Genomic DNA, 13,438 nt, shown 5'->3' with positions numbered 1-13,438 from the left:
AAAATCTATGAAAAAAAATAAATGGAAATCTAAAGCTTGACTGGTTAGAAAATGAAATGAGGTGTACATATATTCTACGAAATACGTCTTTTCTGAATGGGACTTTTTAAGGAATCAAAATGCACTCATAAGATGTTATTTGAAAAGAAGTATGTATTATACAAGCCAAAGGCAGTGAGTTCTTAGATCATAAATATCTGTTATTGAAAGAGTCATAGTAATAGTGATAGGTATTACTAGAAAAGATGTAAAAGCGTACTGACTGAATGAACACAAATGTCAGGTCACAACCATCAGATCTTCGGTAATTTGGGCTTGTGAGTAGTTTGAGATTTTGCAGTTAAAACAAAGTTGTATTCTGATTTGACAGTGTTTAAGTAAATGTCCCGGCTTTTCTGTAGTTAGCATATGGCTTACAGCCTCATCGGTCATCTGTAAATTACAATCATCCTTGACTATTTGTTTCCTTGAGCTGGTCAGTTTTTCGTTGATTTATGAAAATTGCGGGGTGAATCCGGTATTAGGGAAGGTCCTTGGATCGATGTGGTTAGACTTGAGGCATAATTCATCTGGCTGACATTAATTCACCGAGTATTTTTTTAAATGGACATCTTTTCCACCAACCCATTCTTGTAAGTACCATGAGGACAGGACTGGTCTGCCCACTGACTTCCTGCCTTTCACGTCAGTCACATGATCATCATAGATGCGTAATACCAGCCAAGAAGATGTACTGTCAGAATGTTCTCAGTGAAACATTCAGTTACAAGCATTGATGGACATCTATTTGCAGGTTCCCAAATGTTATCTATTTTTATATTTAGCACTCGAAGCACTACTAGTAATGAATATGCTGAAATTATAGTGGTGGTGGCCATTATTTTTGCATTCTTAATATATTCCAGGCACATAAATTACATCACTTAATCTACCCAACAATGACATGAGGTACGCATGATTATGGTCATGATTTTACAGATGAGATCACTGAAGACCAAAGAGATTTAATGCTTAAGGTAATGCAGCTCATAGGTGTTGAAAAGAAGATAATTAGGACACAACTGAAGGATAAGCAAAATAATTATTTCCCAGCTAACCGTGCTCCATAATCCAATTCTCCCATGCTCTGACTACCTCCAGAAAGTAGACAGGGCAGCATTTTACAACATCAAATCACAAAGTCACATTTCCAGAAATGACAGGTCACAGATGCTCCTATCCTGGCTGAAAGAGCAAAACCCTCCGTTGGCTTCAGTCTATGAGCCCATCACCCCCTCTCGCCAGAAGGAAAGAGAGCTGAGTTAGGGCGCAAGTCAACATCGGGGCTTTCCACCTGTCCTCTCCTTTACTCCGGATACCCCAAGGTCTTTACCTGTCCAGGGGTGTGCCCAATTGTGTCTTCAGCAGGCAGTTCAGACGACAAAGAGAGGGAGCAGGGCTCAGGAAGGCTAAGGTCCTAAGCTTGAATTCATTTAATGGCACAACTGCGTCTCCTACCCCCAACTGGCTATCTCTCAAAGAGCTGCAGGTGGACATTAGTGGTGATAGAAGAGATTGTGGAAAACCCATACAGATGCAGCTTCTTCACTGGGGCAAAGGGAAGACAAGTTTGCGAAGTACTACCAGGAGGTAGGTAGGGCAAGCGCGTGCTTCCCCAGTGCAGACGAGGAAAGGAAGGTCACCTGGAAGTGACATTAGCCAAATGTGTGGAGTCCCTCCTCAGGTTTTTTTATTTAATTTTTTAATGTTTATTTATTCTCGAGAGATAGAGACAGAGCACAAGCAGGGGAGAGGCAGAGAGAAAGGGAGACACAGAATGGGAAGCAGGCTCCAGGCTCTGAGCTGTCAGCACAGAGCCCGACGCGGGGCTCGAACCCCCGGATTGCGAGATCATAACCTGAGCCGCAGTCTGACGCGTAACCGACTGAGCCACCCAGGCGCCCCCCTCTCCTCAGTTTCTAAGCACGCACTGGTGACTCAGGGAAATCTGTCACAACTGTAAGAGCTCTAGGGGCTGGGATGATCGTTTTAACACATCTTACCTCTCAAAAAATTGCAAATAATGAATAAACCACCCCGATTTTAGAACTTTGAAGGATAAATTCATTTTTCTAGGGCTTTTGTTCCCAGCAGAATTTACATATGCAAGAGACCTGGAAAACTAATTTGTCTATAGAAGCAACGTTGATAGTTCCAGAAACAGAACTAAAATCCAATTATAATAAAATCCACTTATATTAAAGGAGTCAAGCTCCAAACTTGGGATTTTCAGATGACTTTTTAAAATTGTTTTGATGTAGAACAGTGGACACGAAATGTGAGAATCCATTAACATAGACTTTCTAGGATGACCAGACATCTCAGAGTAGAGACTTTGATTTAAAGCAAATAAACAAATGTGAACCTTTACATATTGGGCAAAAACATTTATTTTTTTTTTACCCTAAGTTGCAGAAGGTGTCCTCCAAGCTCCATCCCCTCCTCCCTACTCCACACTTTGAAATGCTCTCAGGGGGAGGGAGGGGTGTCCTAGGTAATCACCCAAGGCTCTGACTGCCCCCAGGAATGTACCTTAGGAATTTTCTGAGCTATGCTGCTGTGGTGCTGAGAAAGCCGAGGTGTGGTTCCTTGTTAATTTTTGTCGTGTGGTTGTTGTTGATTCATCTTTACATATTTTATTTATAATTTTATAATTCAGGAGCCATTCTTCCTTACTGCAAGTCAGCTGACAATCGTGTTTTAGTATCTTCCTGTAAATTCACTCTTGCAAGCATCCAAACTTGGGAAAATAATAGGCTATTAGTATGCTGAACAGTTTCTCCTAAGGGTCGCTGTGTTTTGCAAGCATCACCCATGGCATATGCACTTCCTGGGCTGTGGGATGTGTTGCAGAGGGATGGGCATGGAGTTCGGAAGCACGTGGCTCTGGGTCTGGATCTGGAAGCCCCCAAACCACAACCCTGCCGCCACTGGTTAGCTGTGTAATCTTGAGCAAGTCCGTAGCTCCTGAGAAATAGTTTCCCTTCTGCAAAATGGAATAGACCTTTCTTGTCCTTGTTGTAAAGATTAAATGCAATAAAGCACCGAACACCATGCCAGGAACATCAGTTTATTGTCCTAGGATGTCATTGGATCATTCTCATTTATAAGAACAGGACTCAGAACGCAGAAAGGCACTGCCGGGCCAGCCGTCTGGCCCCAGTCTCTGGACCTCAAACCCATAGCGGTTTTCCATCCGCATTGTGCATTGTGCATTGAAACTCCAGTTTCTTTTTTTTTTTTTAATTCTTTAAAAATATTTTTATTATTTTTGAGACAGAGAGAGACAGGGCATGAGCAGGGGAGGGGCAGAGAGAGAAGGAGACACAGAATCCGAAGCAGGCTCCAGGCTCTGAGCCGTCAGCACAGAGCCCGATGTGGGGCTCGAACTCACGAACCGTGAGATCATGACCTGGGCCAAAGTCGGACACTTAACCGACTGAGCCACCCAGGCACCTCTTGAAATCCAGTTTCTGAAGGCAGTTGGTGGGAAGTTCCATAGTATGTGTGGTGTCGGTGAGGAACTGGCTGAGTTCCCTTCACACTGGACCGTGTGCCCTTTCTCAGACGTTGGATTCACTACTTATTCTTATTTTTCTTAATTGTTGTTTAAAGTTTATTTATTTTGAGAGAGACAGAGCACATGTGGGGGAGGAACAGAGAGAGAGGCAGAGAGAGAGGGAGAGAGAGAGAATCCCGAGCAGGCTCTGCAGTGCAGAGCCTGATGTGTGACTCGAACTTAGGATCTGTGAGATCATGACCCAAGTTGAAATCCAGAGTCGGTGACTTGACCAACTGAGCCACGCAGGTGCCCAGATTGACCACTTATCCTAAACAAAAACCAGGGGCACCTGGGTGGCTCAGTCAGTTGAGCGGCCGACTTCAGCTCAGGTCATGATCTCGCAGTTCGTGGGTTTGAGCCCCATGTTGGGCTCTGTGCTGACAGCTCAGAGCCTGGAGAGGGCTTTGGATTCTGTGTCTCCCTCTCTCTCTGCCCCTCCCCCCTTTCAAAAGTAAATAAACAAAAACCAGGCCCCACCTCATTTAGGTGGAGGGGTCCACGTATCCTCTGCCGTTACTGTCTTCTGAAGTTGTATCTGGGGGAAGGGAGAAGAGAGCCACCGTTTACGAACACCTGTTGTGTGGCACCCTCTTTGCATGCACTCCCGTGGGACCTCCGCAGTGGGCCTCACTATGCGCGTGAGGACACAGGCTTCGGAAAGGTGCAGGATGCCTTCGGGGTCTGCACAGAGGTGAGCACGCGAGCCCACAGTCAAAACCAGGTCAGCTGTTTTTAATGGCAAAGGCACAAAATAAATCACCAGTGGCCCGGTGAAAATAAAAACACACTAACCTAAAAAGGTAGGCAGCCCATTACAAAGCTAAGAGAAGTGAGCAGCCCGTCACAGATCTATCAGGCTCAAAAGCTGACTCAACTTTGTTGTGTTTTTGTCTTTTTGTTTTTTCCCTTGTAACGACAGAGAGCCAGAGAGGGGTGGGTCCGTGGAAAGTTGGTTTGCAGATTTGCGAACGTCCCCGGAAACCATCGCGTGCCACGCACGTAGGCACCTCTGTCGGCAGGACTCCTCTCTTTCTGAAGAATAATTAATAAATATTTTCTTTTAGCATGTAACAAACAGTTGAACCAAACAATTATGTAAACTGGAAATGACCCAAAATGCTAGCAGTTAGCGGCGGCACAGTGAAACGCATTGTCGTGCACATGTGCGTTTTTGTCGCTCCCGCCTCTCTGGTGATCTGCACTTAATAGGAATATTTTAAACTATGTAGCTAAGCAACAGAGGTAATTGTTGCTTTCTAGAGCTTTTGTTAGCACTCTCACACAGCCCAAATATGCATAATTAGGTATAATGTCTATAAATCATTATTGTACACATGGGGGTAGTTAAGTGGAGTGAGAGAATAGTTCAATGAATTGAGCATATTCACTGAAAATGCTTTTTATTTGTTTTCTGTAGTCCATAATACTTTAAAATTATCATAACCCTTTACACTTTCTCCTAATAGCCAACCGTGACATTGAGAAAAACTTCATTTGCATTTTAGACTATGTTTAATATATTATTTAAACTTGGAATTCCTCTGATATGAATTCAGGAGAGAATAGACCGTCCTATCAAATATTATGTGCTTGTTTTTCCAGCCTCTTTTCTAGGAAGTAAAATGTTAAATTTTTCAGTTTATGTTGAATAGATCCCCACAAAAGGCTGCACCCTATAATCAGCATTATTTAAAGGGGCTAGTGTTGTGACTAAATTCTTCCCTGCATCCAAAAATGCTTTTAGTTACTATGGCAATATTTACTTGATCCTGGCAGTCCAGTGTTGATTTAGGGAGATAATTACCAGAAAGGAAGATGATGGAGATGTATTTTTGAGTGTCCTTGTCAGAGACAATGTTTATAAAAAATTAAATGAGACCAAAAAAGGCACATTGTCTTGGGCGCAGGCACTCTCTCCTGCAGCCATCACACAGGATGGCTGCCCTTTTCTTCCCTCCAAAGATGTTTATTAACACAGAATGCACTTCACTTGGTGTCTTTCACAGTCTTTAAGGGGGCTTATTATTTTGCGTTTTCCATCCCCCACTCTGCCTTTAGAGACACAGAGAGGGCCCTGCTTCCTCTCCTTTTTTTTTTTTTTTTTTTTTGTCTTAGTGAATATTAGGGGACCACTGCTGGGCTGTCAGGTGCATTTCACAGCCGGGGCTGGGTTACTGGGGAATCTGCATCTCTGCACCCTGAACAGGTGCCTTTGCCCTGGGACCGGCTTGGGTAGGCTGACTGTCGTTATGCATATACGTGCACACACACATACAGCTAAACACATACACACATACATGCGACTATACATGCACACACTGTCCCTGCAGCTGGGCCACTGCCAAGAATGAAGGGGGGACAGTAACAACTGGACTAGGACCACAGAGATCCAGTGGACTGTTCTGGACGGAGCAGCACGTGGAGGCCTGTTCTCAGTCACAGGGCTCTTGACGGTCAAGACTCCAGTTGACCCTCTACTGAAAACGATGAGTTCATGTGCCACATACTGCGGCCACTCACCTCTGGTCTCGTTGCCTTCTTACACAAATGTGTGCAAATACCAGGCCGGAAAATGTGTTACTAGTTAAGATATACGATCATGCTAATTCTCCCATTTGCTTGTATTTCCCTTGGCACGGAATTTCCGCGTGACAGTTATGAAAGTGAACAGGAAGCCTTGAAAGCTTCAGAACTCTTCATTACCATCTCTCTGTGGATGTATTTTGTATTTTAGCTAACATTCCATGAAATCTGAAAGTGTGCTTGAGAAACTGTGGAGGTAGAGAACATAAACCAAATAAGCTTTGAAGATACATTGCCACGCCAGCAGAGAAATCTGATGAATGTTTCTGTTATAATGCATAGTATTATGCATATTTGGTTTCCTTCTGGCTGGCTAGGATTTGCCAATAAAGAGGTATAGTAAGGGCGCCTGGGTGGCTCAGTGAGTTAAGCGTCTGACTCTTGATTTTGGTTCATGTCATGATCTCATGGCCGTGGGATTGAGTACCGCATTTGGGCTCCACACGGAGTGTGGAGCCTGCTTGGGATTCTCTCTCTCTCTCTCTCTCTCTCTCTCTCTCTCTCTCTCTCTCTCCCTCTCTCTCTCCCCCTATCTCTCTCGGTCTCTCTCTCTCTCCCTCTGCTCCTCCCCCACTCATCCACACACACTCTCAGTATGAAAAAAAAAAAAAAAAGAAACAATAATTTCACATTCAGCACTCTGTTATTGTTAAGTATCTATTTCAGTACCCTGGAAACAATTAGCTCTTAATATGCTGAAAATTCTCCTAGCTCACTTCTTTAAATTTAATTCTCAGAGTATTAAGGTCTGTTTTGTTTTGTTTTATTTTAAGAAGATACATATTTTTCTCTTCAGTGTTTATAAAATTGATAGAGCTCACATATTCACATATTGTACTTACTCTATATGTATATCTGTATCAATCGATCTATCATCTATTTGTGCAATTTTCTTAAAATAGTTTTTGCTTTTTTGTTTTGTTTTGTTTTTTGTAAATATTGGCTTTCTTTTTCCATAGAAGAAACCATGATAAAACCTATGGATGAGCACCTTCATTCAACTGCCCAAGAAAACTCCAGTGGGAAGGAAGACAGATATGGCTGCTATCGAGAGCTCGTGGTCAAATCTTTAATGCACTTGGGGAAATTGGAAAACAATGTGTCTGTTCAGACCGTGAGTGAGAATTTAAATGGCAGTGGCCTCCAGTGTGTCCAAGCGGAGAGTGATGAAGCGGACGAGCACTTTGTGGTTCATTCTGATGACGGAAAAGAAAAACTCAATGATCCCCAGCTTCGGTTCTGCTCTTCAGATGACAGCGAGAGTAGCTCTGAAAGTGCAGAGAATGGTTGGGACAGTGGCTCCAACGTCTCAGAAGAAACCAAACCGCACAGGGTCCCAAAGTATATCTTAGTGGATGATAGAAAAGACCTACTGGGAGCTGCTGAAATCAAAACCGAAGGGGACAAGTTTCTGTCTTGTGAAAACACGTGTGACCCCGAAACGGAAAGGAGAGACCCACAGAACCCTCGCGTGGAACCACTAGATGGCACAGGCCAGCCCTCGTGCGCGGGGGTGGAGGAAGATGGTAACGGGAGCCTGGCAGCCATGAGAGAAGAGTCCCTTGACCTGGAGAAAGCGAAGGGGAGCTTGAGTGTGCTGCAGCAGGCAATTGCTCTGCAGGCTGAGCGAGGTTGTGTTTTCCATAACACCTACAAGGAGTTGGACAGGTTCCTCTTGGAGCACCTGGCTGGGGAAAGGAGACAGACCAAAGTTATTGACATGGGTGGAAGACAAATCTTGAACAGTAAACGTAAGACATTTTTTTTTTTTTTTTTTTGCATTTCTTTTAGGAACAAAATGGCTTTAAGGGTTGGGAAAAAAAAATTAGTTAGATTTGATGACCACTTTCAGGTAGCTTTTGACAACTTGATGCAATTTAAAAAACCAATATATATTATAAAATGAACAATTTCTTTTTGTTTTTTTCTGCTTTGCTCTCTAGATTGTTGTCAGATCAAACTGGGTCAGTTTTGCGGTGTTCTTGCACGCAAAACAAGGACCATTGCCCCTATTTCTTTTAATATGACTGCTTCTTAAAAATATATAGTACTCCTCATGCACTACTTTATTGGACATGTTAGAAGTACATTAGTACTTACTGGGTTTTAAATCATTTTATTAATCAAATCAATTCCAGAAATTTAATTTTTCTTTCCCAGCCTCTTTTCGGGGTCATCTGACTGCTTCGGAGCTTCAGAAACTGGCAAGTCAGCCAGGATGATCCTTCTTGGATAAAACTGGATGTTAATGCTGTTTTAAGCCTGTGCTTTTACCCGGGCTCTAACTCAGGGCCCCAGATATCTGGGCCAAACATGAATGAGAGGATACATGTGCTTGGACTTTTAAATTGCTCCTCAACTTTAGGGAAAGTGTGTCCCCTGTCCCATAAAGATATTCCTCCCCCACCCCAAGTCTTGCACCAGATGGGCCTGGTGATAATTCTCAAATGGTGGTTCTCACGGGCCTAGAAAGCTTGTTTCAAATAGGTATTTCCCAGATCCCATCAGACCTACTGCTCCAGAACATGCATTTTTAAGCACATTTTTCAGATGATTCTTGGGTGCCCTAAAGTCTGAGAACCATAGAATCAGGGGAGGCATATCTTAGAGAAAATCAAGCTCATGGCCCCAGGGAGCTTACAAGAAAAATGTCTTAGTTTAGATGATCTTCTTGCTGAGATTTATGCGGACATGAATTGCACAGTTTGTCCTTTTAAGTCGATATTAGTACTCACCTGCAATCTTGTCAGTTACTGTCTTGCAGCTCAGAGCTGAGAAAATTAAAAAAGAATAAAATAATGTCATGTAGTGAGGAGCAAGGTAACAATACTCTGCAAGCATCCTGCCAGCGTTGGGATTAGGATGGAGTATTAATGAGCAGTGTGTGTAGTTTGGGACAGGACCTACTAAATACTTAGCTCTGTGCGCTCCACTGGTATGCAACTTGTTGAACTTACTTGTGCATGTGCTTATTGTTGTTTTTTTTTCTTATGAACTACAAAATCAGAAAAAAAAGATAAAATTGACTTCAGATTCCAAAAAGTCATTATTTGTGAGATACTACATTTCATTCATTCTAAGATACACAGTTTTCCCATTTAACATCTCTGAAATCAGAAGGGTACGCCATAATTTAACTTTTAGTTGTTGGCTTTTTTTCTTTCTTTCTTACTAGCACACAAGATGAGGTTGCATCTTACAACTGATGATATCTTCCAGCCCATGACATTCAGTGTTTGGAGACACTTTAATTACTTGTGCCATAGCTTAAAATATTTGGTCATTTCTATAGAACTTAAAAATTTTGTTTGTCTGTTTTCGAAAAGACAACAAGGCCACAGAATCTGTGTTTGTGAACACGGGTCATGTAAGATTTAGGGAATCACTAACGAGGGCTGGGTGCTCAACAGCATAACCAGGCGTGCCTTGGTGCCATGGTCCTGCCTTGCGGTGTTAGAAGCCTATGCAACAAGATCTAGACCAGACCCGTACAAAACAGAGACAAAGAGAGGTAAAGCTCGTAACGCACGAGAACCACAGGCTTCGTCTAGAGGGTGCCTGCAGCGTCCAAGTTAGGCATTCATTTCCCTGATCCGTGTTCCAGGCGTGGAAGCCAGTGGCTTAAGAGGCGCCTCTTTGTCTGGTGTGCAGTCCACACTCCGAGGTCAGTACTCACGCCAAGGGCCATTCCAGCTCTCCCCGAGACTGTCCTAACTTCCCATCCGCCTTGGGCGTGCAGCCCCACTTGTTAAGGGAGAGAGCGCTAGCATCTTAAAATATCGTTTCACTCCAGCCTTCAGATGAGCCAGGAATCCCAAACTAATAAAAGTTTGTCTCGTTGACTAAGCATTTAGCGAGACTGGAGGTCGCAGCAGATAGACTTTATCGGACAGCCTCAGACGCTGGCAGAGCCATAGGAACAATCACATGAGTATATCGGGCGTGAATAAGACTGTCCCAGGCAAACGGGGATGGAAGGGCACCGGGGGATGAGGTCACCCTCATGAAGATGCATCCGGCAAAGAAGATCAAAGGAAAAGAGCCAGGCCTGAGAGTCACCTGAGAGCGGGCTCCGTCTTCTTATCATGCAAACAGGTTCTGCCCCACAGAGCGTTTCATGGCATCCGTTTCACCCAGCGGAGGAGGCTTCCAGGCAGACGCGCCTGATGGACTGTCAGCGGACCGCACCTGGTCAGGTGCCAGCCCTGCGTTATCTCCCACACCCTCTCTGGCTGCCTATAGACAAGTAACGTGGCGAGGAGAGGAAACGAGAGGCGCCAGGCCTTTCAATGTGGTTTAGAAATGTGGCCTCACCTGGATGGGATCCAAGGGAGGGAGGGCATCAAAACCCACACGGCTTCTCCTTTGCTCTAATTCCCTCTCGTCAACCCTCCTCATATCACCTGAGTCGGACCTCGAGGATTTTTGATTCTCGGTCTACAGATACGATAGGCCTGAATCGACTCCAGAGTTGGCAGCACTGGGGGATTTACGTACCCATAAAACCACAGAGCAAGTCAAAACTCTTAATGTGCCTCTTGGTGTCTTGCAAAAGACAGAGAACAGTCTGGACACCCTGGCATTTAAAGCCTGTGCCTCCTTAAACGTAAACGCCCACTCGAGGCCTCCCTGTCTTCGGGCTGTTCATTTCTCACTTACAATTTCCAGCTTTCTCTCTGCCCACCGTCCTTCCCCGGCAATGCGTGCGGAACTTGAAGGGTCCTTGGCCCCTCCCGCTTTGCTGGAAGCCTGCCCCCAAATAATTGCATTACATACAACCTGCTGTGCCCATCTGCCCAGGACCGTTAATAATCCAACAACTGGGGTGGCGTGGTATCACACAGGCACGTCTCCTCGTCGCAGCAGCCTTCCCACCCCCGCCTCCCCCCCCCCCCCCCCCGGAGACGGCTGTCGCATCCCGCGACATCACTCTGCCGTCGGTGCGGCGCTTGGGGCCGGAGCATATGGGCCCCCTCCTCCAGTGCCCTCGGCCTTCGGGCGGCAGGATCTCGCAGACTATTTGTCGTGGCTCCCAGCATCAAGTGGGTTCACTTTCTGTGACACTTGGTGTGCCGAGAGGCTGGCGAGCCAGCCTGGGCTGTGCACTAGCCCTGTCTCTGGGGCTCCCAGGCCTGCTCTGATTCTGGTTCCTCTGTGAGCACCGGGAGTGCCCCGTGATTGGTCTTACCATTCCGTTCCCGAGCTAGGGGGTGGCCTGGGCTCTAAACACATTTCTGTTTTCAGTTTACGTACCGTCGGAGTCATGACTACGAAAATGGCTCCAGAAGGCCTCTTCTGTGTCAGTTCCCATCCCACCGCTATTTGTGCGAATCCTCGTTTATTTCACATATTTTCTTTGTATTTGTACTCCTACCATGCTATATTTATGTTTATTTTACACAGCCCTTTATCTAACCCACCCTCAGCACGGCTCGATTCCCGCCCTCGCCCTTTAGGCCGCAGCCCCCTGGTGGCCTGACAGGTGGTGGTGCAAGGCATCCCTGCGGTCCCCTCTTCTACCCCGATGCTCCTGGCACTGCAGACCTCTCGAGGCCTCCTCTACTCCGTACTTCCGTTCCCCCTAGAATGTTTCCTGGCCGGCCCACCTTCCTGTTGCTTCAGGTTTCAGTTCCTGCGTTCAGAGTAAAATAAGTAAAGAAAGTTTCTCCTCAGCTGCTCTGTCCTGATCCAGAGTGACAAACCGTGGGGGTTTGGGGACCTTGGGCCTCGGCGGCAGTGCTGATTGGTGGAGCGTGGCACCAGACGGCCTTCTTGACTCCTGCCTAACTCTGGTCAGAACAGGCTCCGCCCCAGGTAGGACCTGGAGCCTTAGGGCAACAGGAGGGCAGGGGCCCACAGGGCTGAGACCAGAGCAGCCCATCTAGACATGGTGGCTTCTCAGTTTTCTAACGTTGAATCTGGCTTTTTTGAAATTCCTTGAATACGGCATCGTTTGGGTTTGAATAAATTCATTCTTCTTTCTCACTTTTTTTTTTTCCTCCTCTGGCGGTGGGGTTCGTGTCTCATCATGAGACTCTAACTACAAGACAACTTCAGACCATCTCCGTTTGTTAACACTCGCCTGCCCCGTGTCAGCCTTTGCTTAGGAAACCAAGAAAATTGAAAATGTTTTTCATGCTTCCACAGGTCTCAGTTGAGGGTCTGATTCAAGGCAGCGTGAGAAGAATGTTTATGATGTAAACACGGAATGAAGTGAAAATGTCACCCCGCAAGGCCACTGTGTTGAATGGGAAGGGAAAGAAGGCGTGTCGAATGAATCTCTTGATTTACTTTCTCTGTAGATTCACCGAGGCCTGAAAAGAGGGAGACCAAGTGCCCCATCCCGGGGTGCGACGGCACGGGACATGTGACGGGACTCTACCCCCACCACCGCAGCCTTTCGGGGTGCCCCCACAAAGTGCGGGTTCCCCTGGAAAGTGAGTACTGCTTATCCCCAAAGCAAGTAGGCCTCTTCCCATACGCGCCATGGCATCGGGGTGTTACCCTCTTTCTCCTCCAATGTGGACTTAGGGATGCAAATAGAAAGATTCCTCTCTGCGTCACGATAATCTCCAAGTAACTATATTAATAGAAAACTTGAAGTAAGGGTGCCTGGGTGGCTCAGTCGGTTGAGCCTCAGACTCCAGCTCAGCTCATAATCTCACGGTTCGTGGGTTTATACCTCCCGTCACTCTGTGCTGACGGCTCAGAGCCTGGAGCCTGCTTTGGATTCTGTTTCTCTCTCTCTCTCTCTGTCTCGCTCTCTGCCCCTCCCTCACACTCTGTCTCTCCCCAAAATAACTAAACACTAAAAAATTGTCTTTAAAAGAAGAACACTTGGGGTACAGTTAGGCCAATAGAACAGGAGACGACCGACATTGAGAAAAGAATTTGTTACCGTTCCTGAGAGAAGGGTGCGGGCCACGCCAGGCAGGGCCACGCAGGGAAGCACAGGCGTCCTCCAGTGGTGTGGGGGTGGGGTGGGGAGGGGTTACCCACGGCTTCTGTGGGAAGGAGCAGAGGAAGCAGGCTTAGGACTGGCTAGTTTGAATATTCTCAGTAGGCTCTGGGGCTTGGGGGTTGTCCATTAGTGTCTGATACCTGGCAGGGGGAGAGCGCGAGTCTGATAAAGGAGGCGGTTTTGGGTGTGGGCTCACGATTGGTTGCTTTGCCTTCGAAAGCTATTTGAGAGGGCAGTCTCTCCGGGGTGTGCAGGGCCCCAGGTGTCCAGGCATCAGAACACAGAAAGTAAAA

At 46.0% G+C, this 13,438-nt stretch overlaps 1 protein-coding gene across 7 annotated transcripts in view; it reads left to right on the top strand.

Moving 5' to 3' along the window:
* The window catches only part of ST18 (ST18 C2H2C-type zinc finger transcription factor), a 258,776-nt gene that overhangs the window by 188,525 nt on the left and 56,813 nt on the right, over window positions 1-13,438 (top strand). For all 7 annotated transcript variants that reach the window (XM_060610513.3, XM_078441753.2, XM_060610512.3 and 4 more), the window contains 2 exons: window positions 7,144-7,935; window positions 12,487-12,621. In XM_060610513.3, the coding sequence (XP_060466496.1) occupies window positions 7,144-7,935; window positions 12,487-12,621 (927 nt within the window). The remainder of the gene's footprint in view (window positions 1-7,143; window positions 7,936-12,486; window positions 12,622-13,438) is intronic.

The sequence above is a fragment of the Panthera onca genome, chromosome F2, assembly GCF_046562875.1.
Source record: "Panthera onca isolate mPanOnc1 chromosome F2, mPanOnc1 haplotype 2, whole genome shotgun sequence".
In the NCBI taxonomy this organism is placed as follows: Eukaryota; Metazoa; Chordata; class Mammalia; order Carnivora; family Felidae; genus Panthera; species Panthera onca.
The sequence above is the reverse complement of the archived record's forward strand: the minus strand, read 5'-3'. Positions and strand labels throughout refer to the sequence as shown.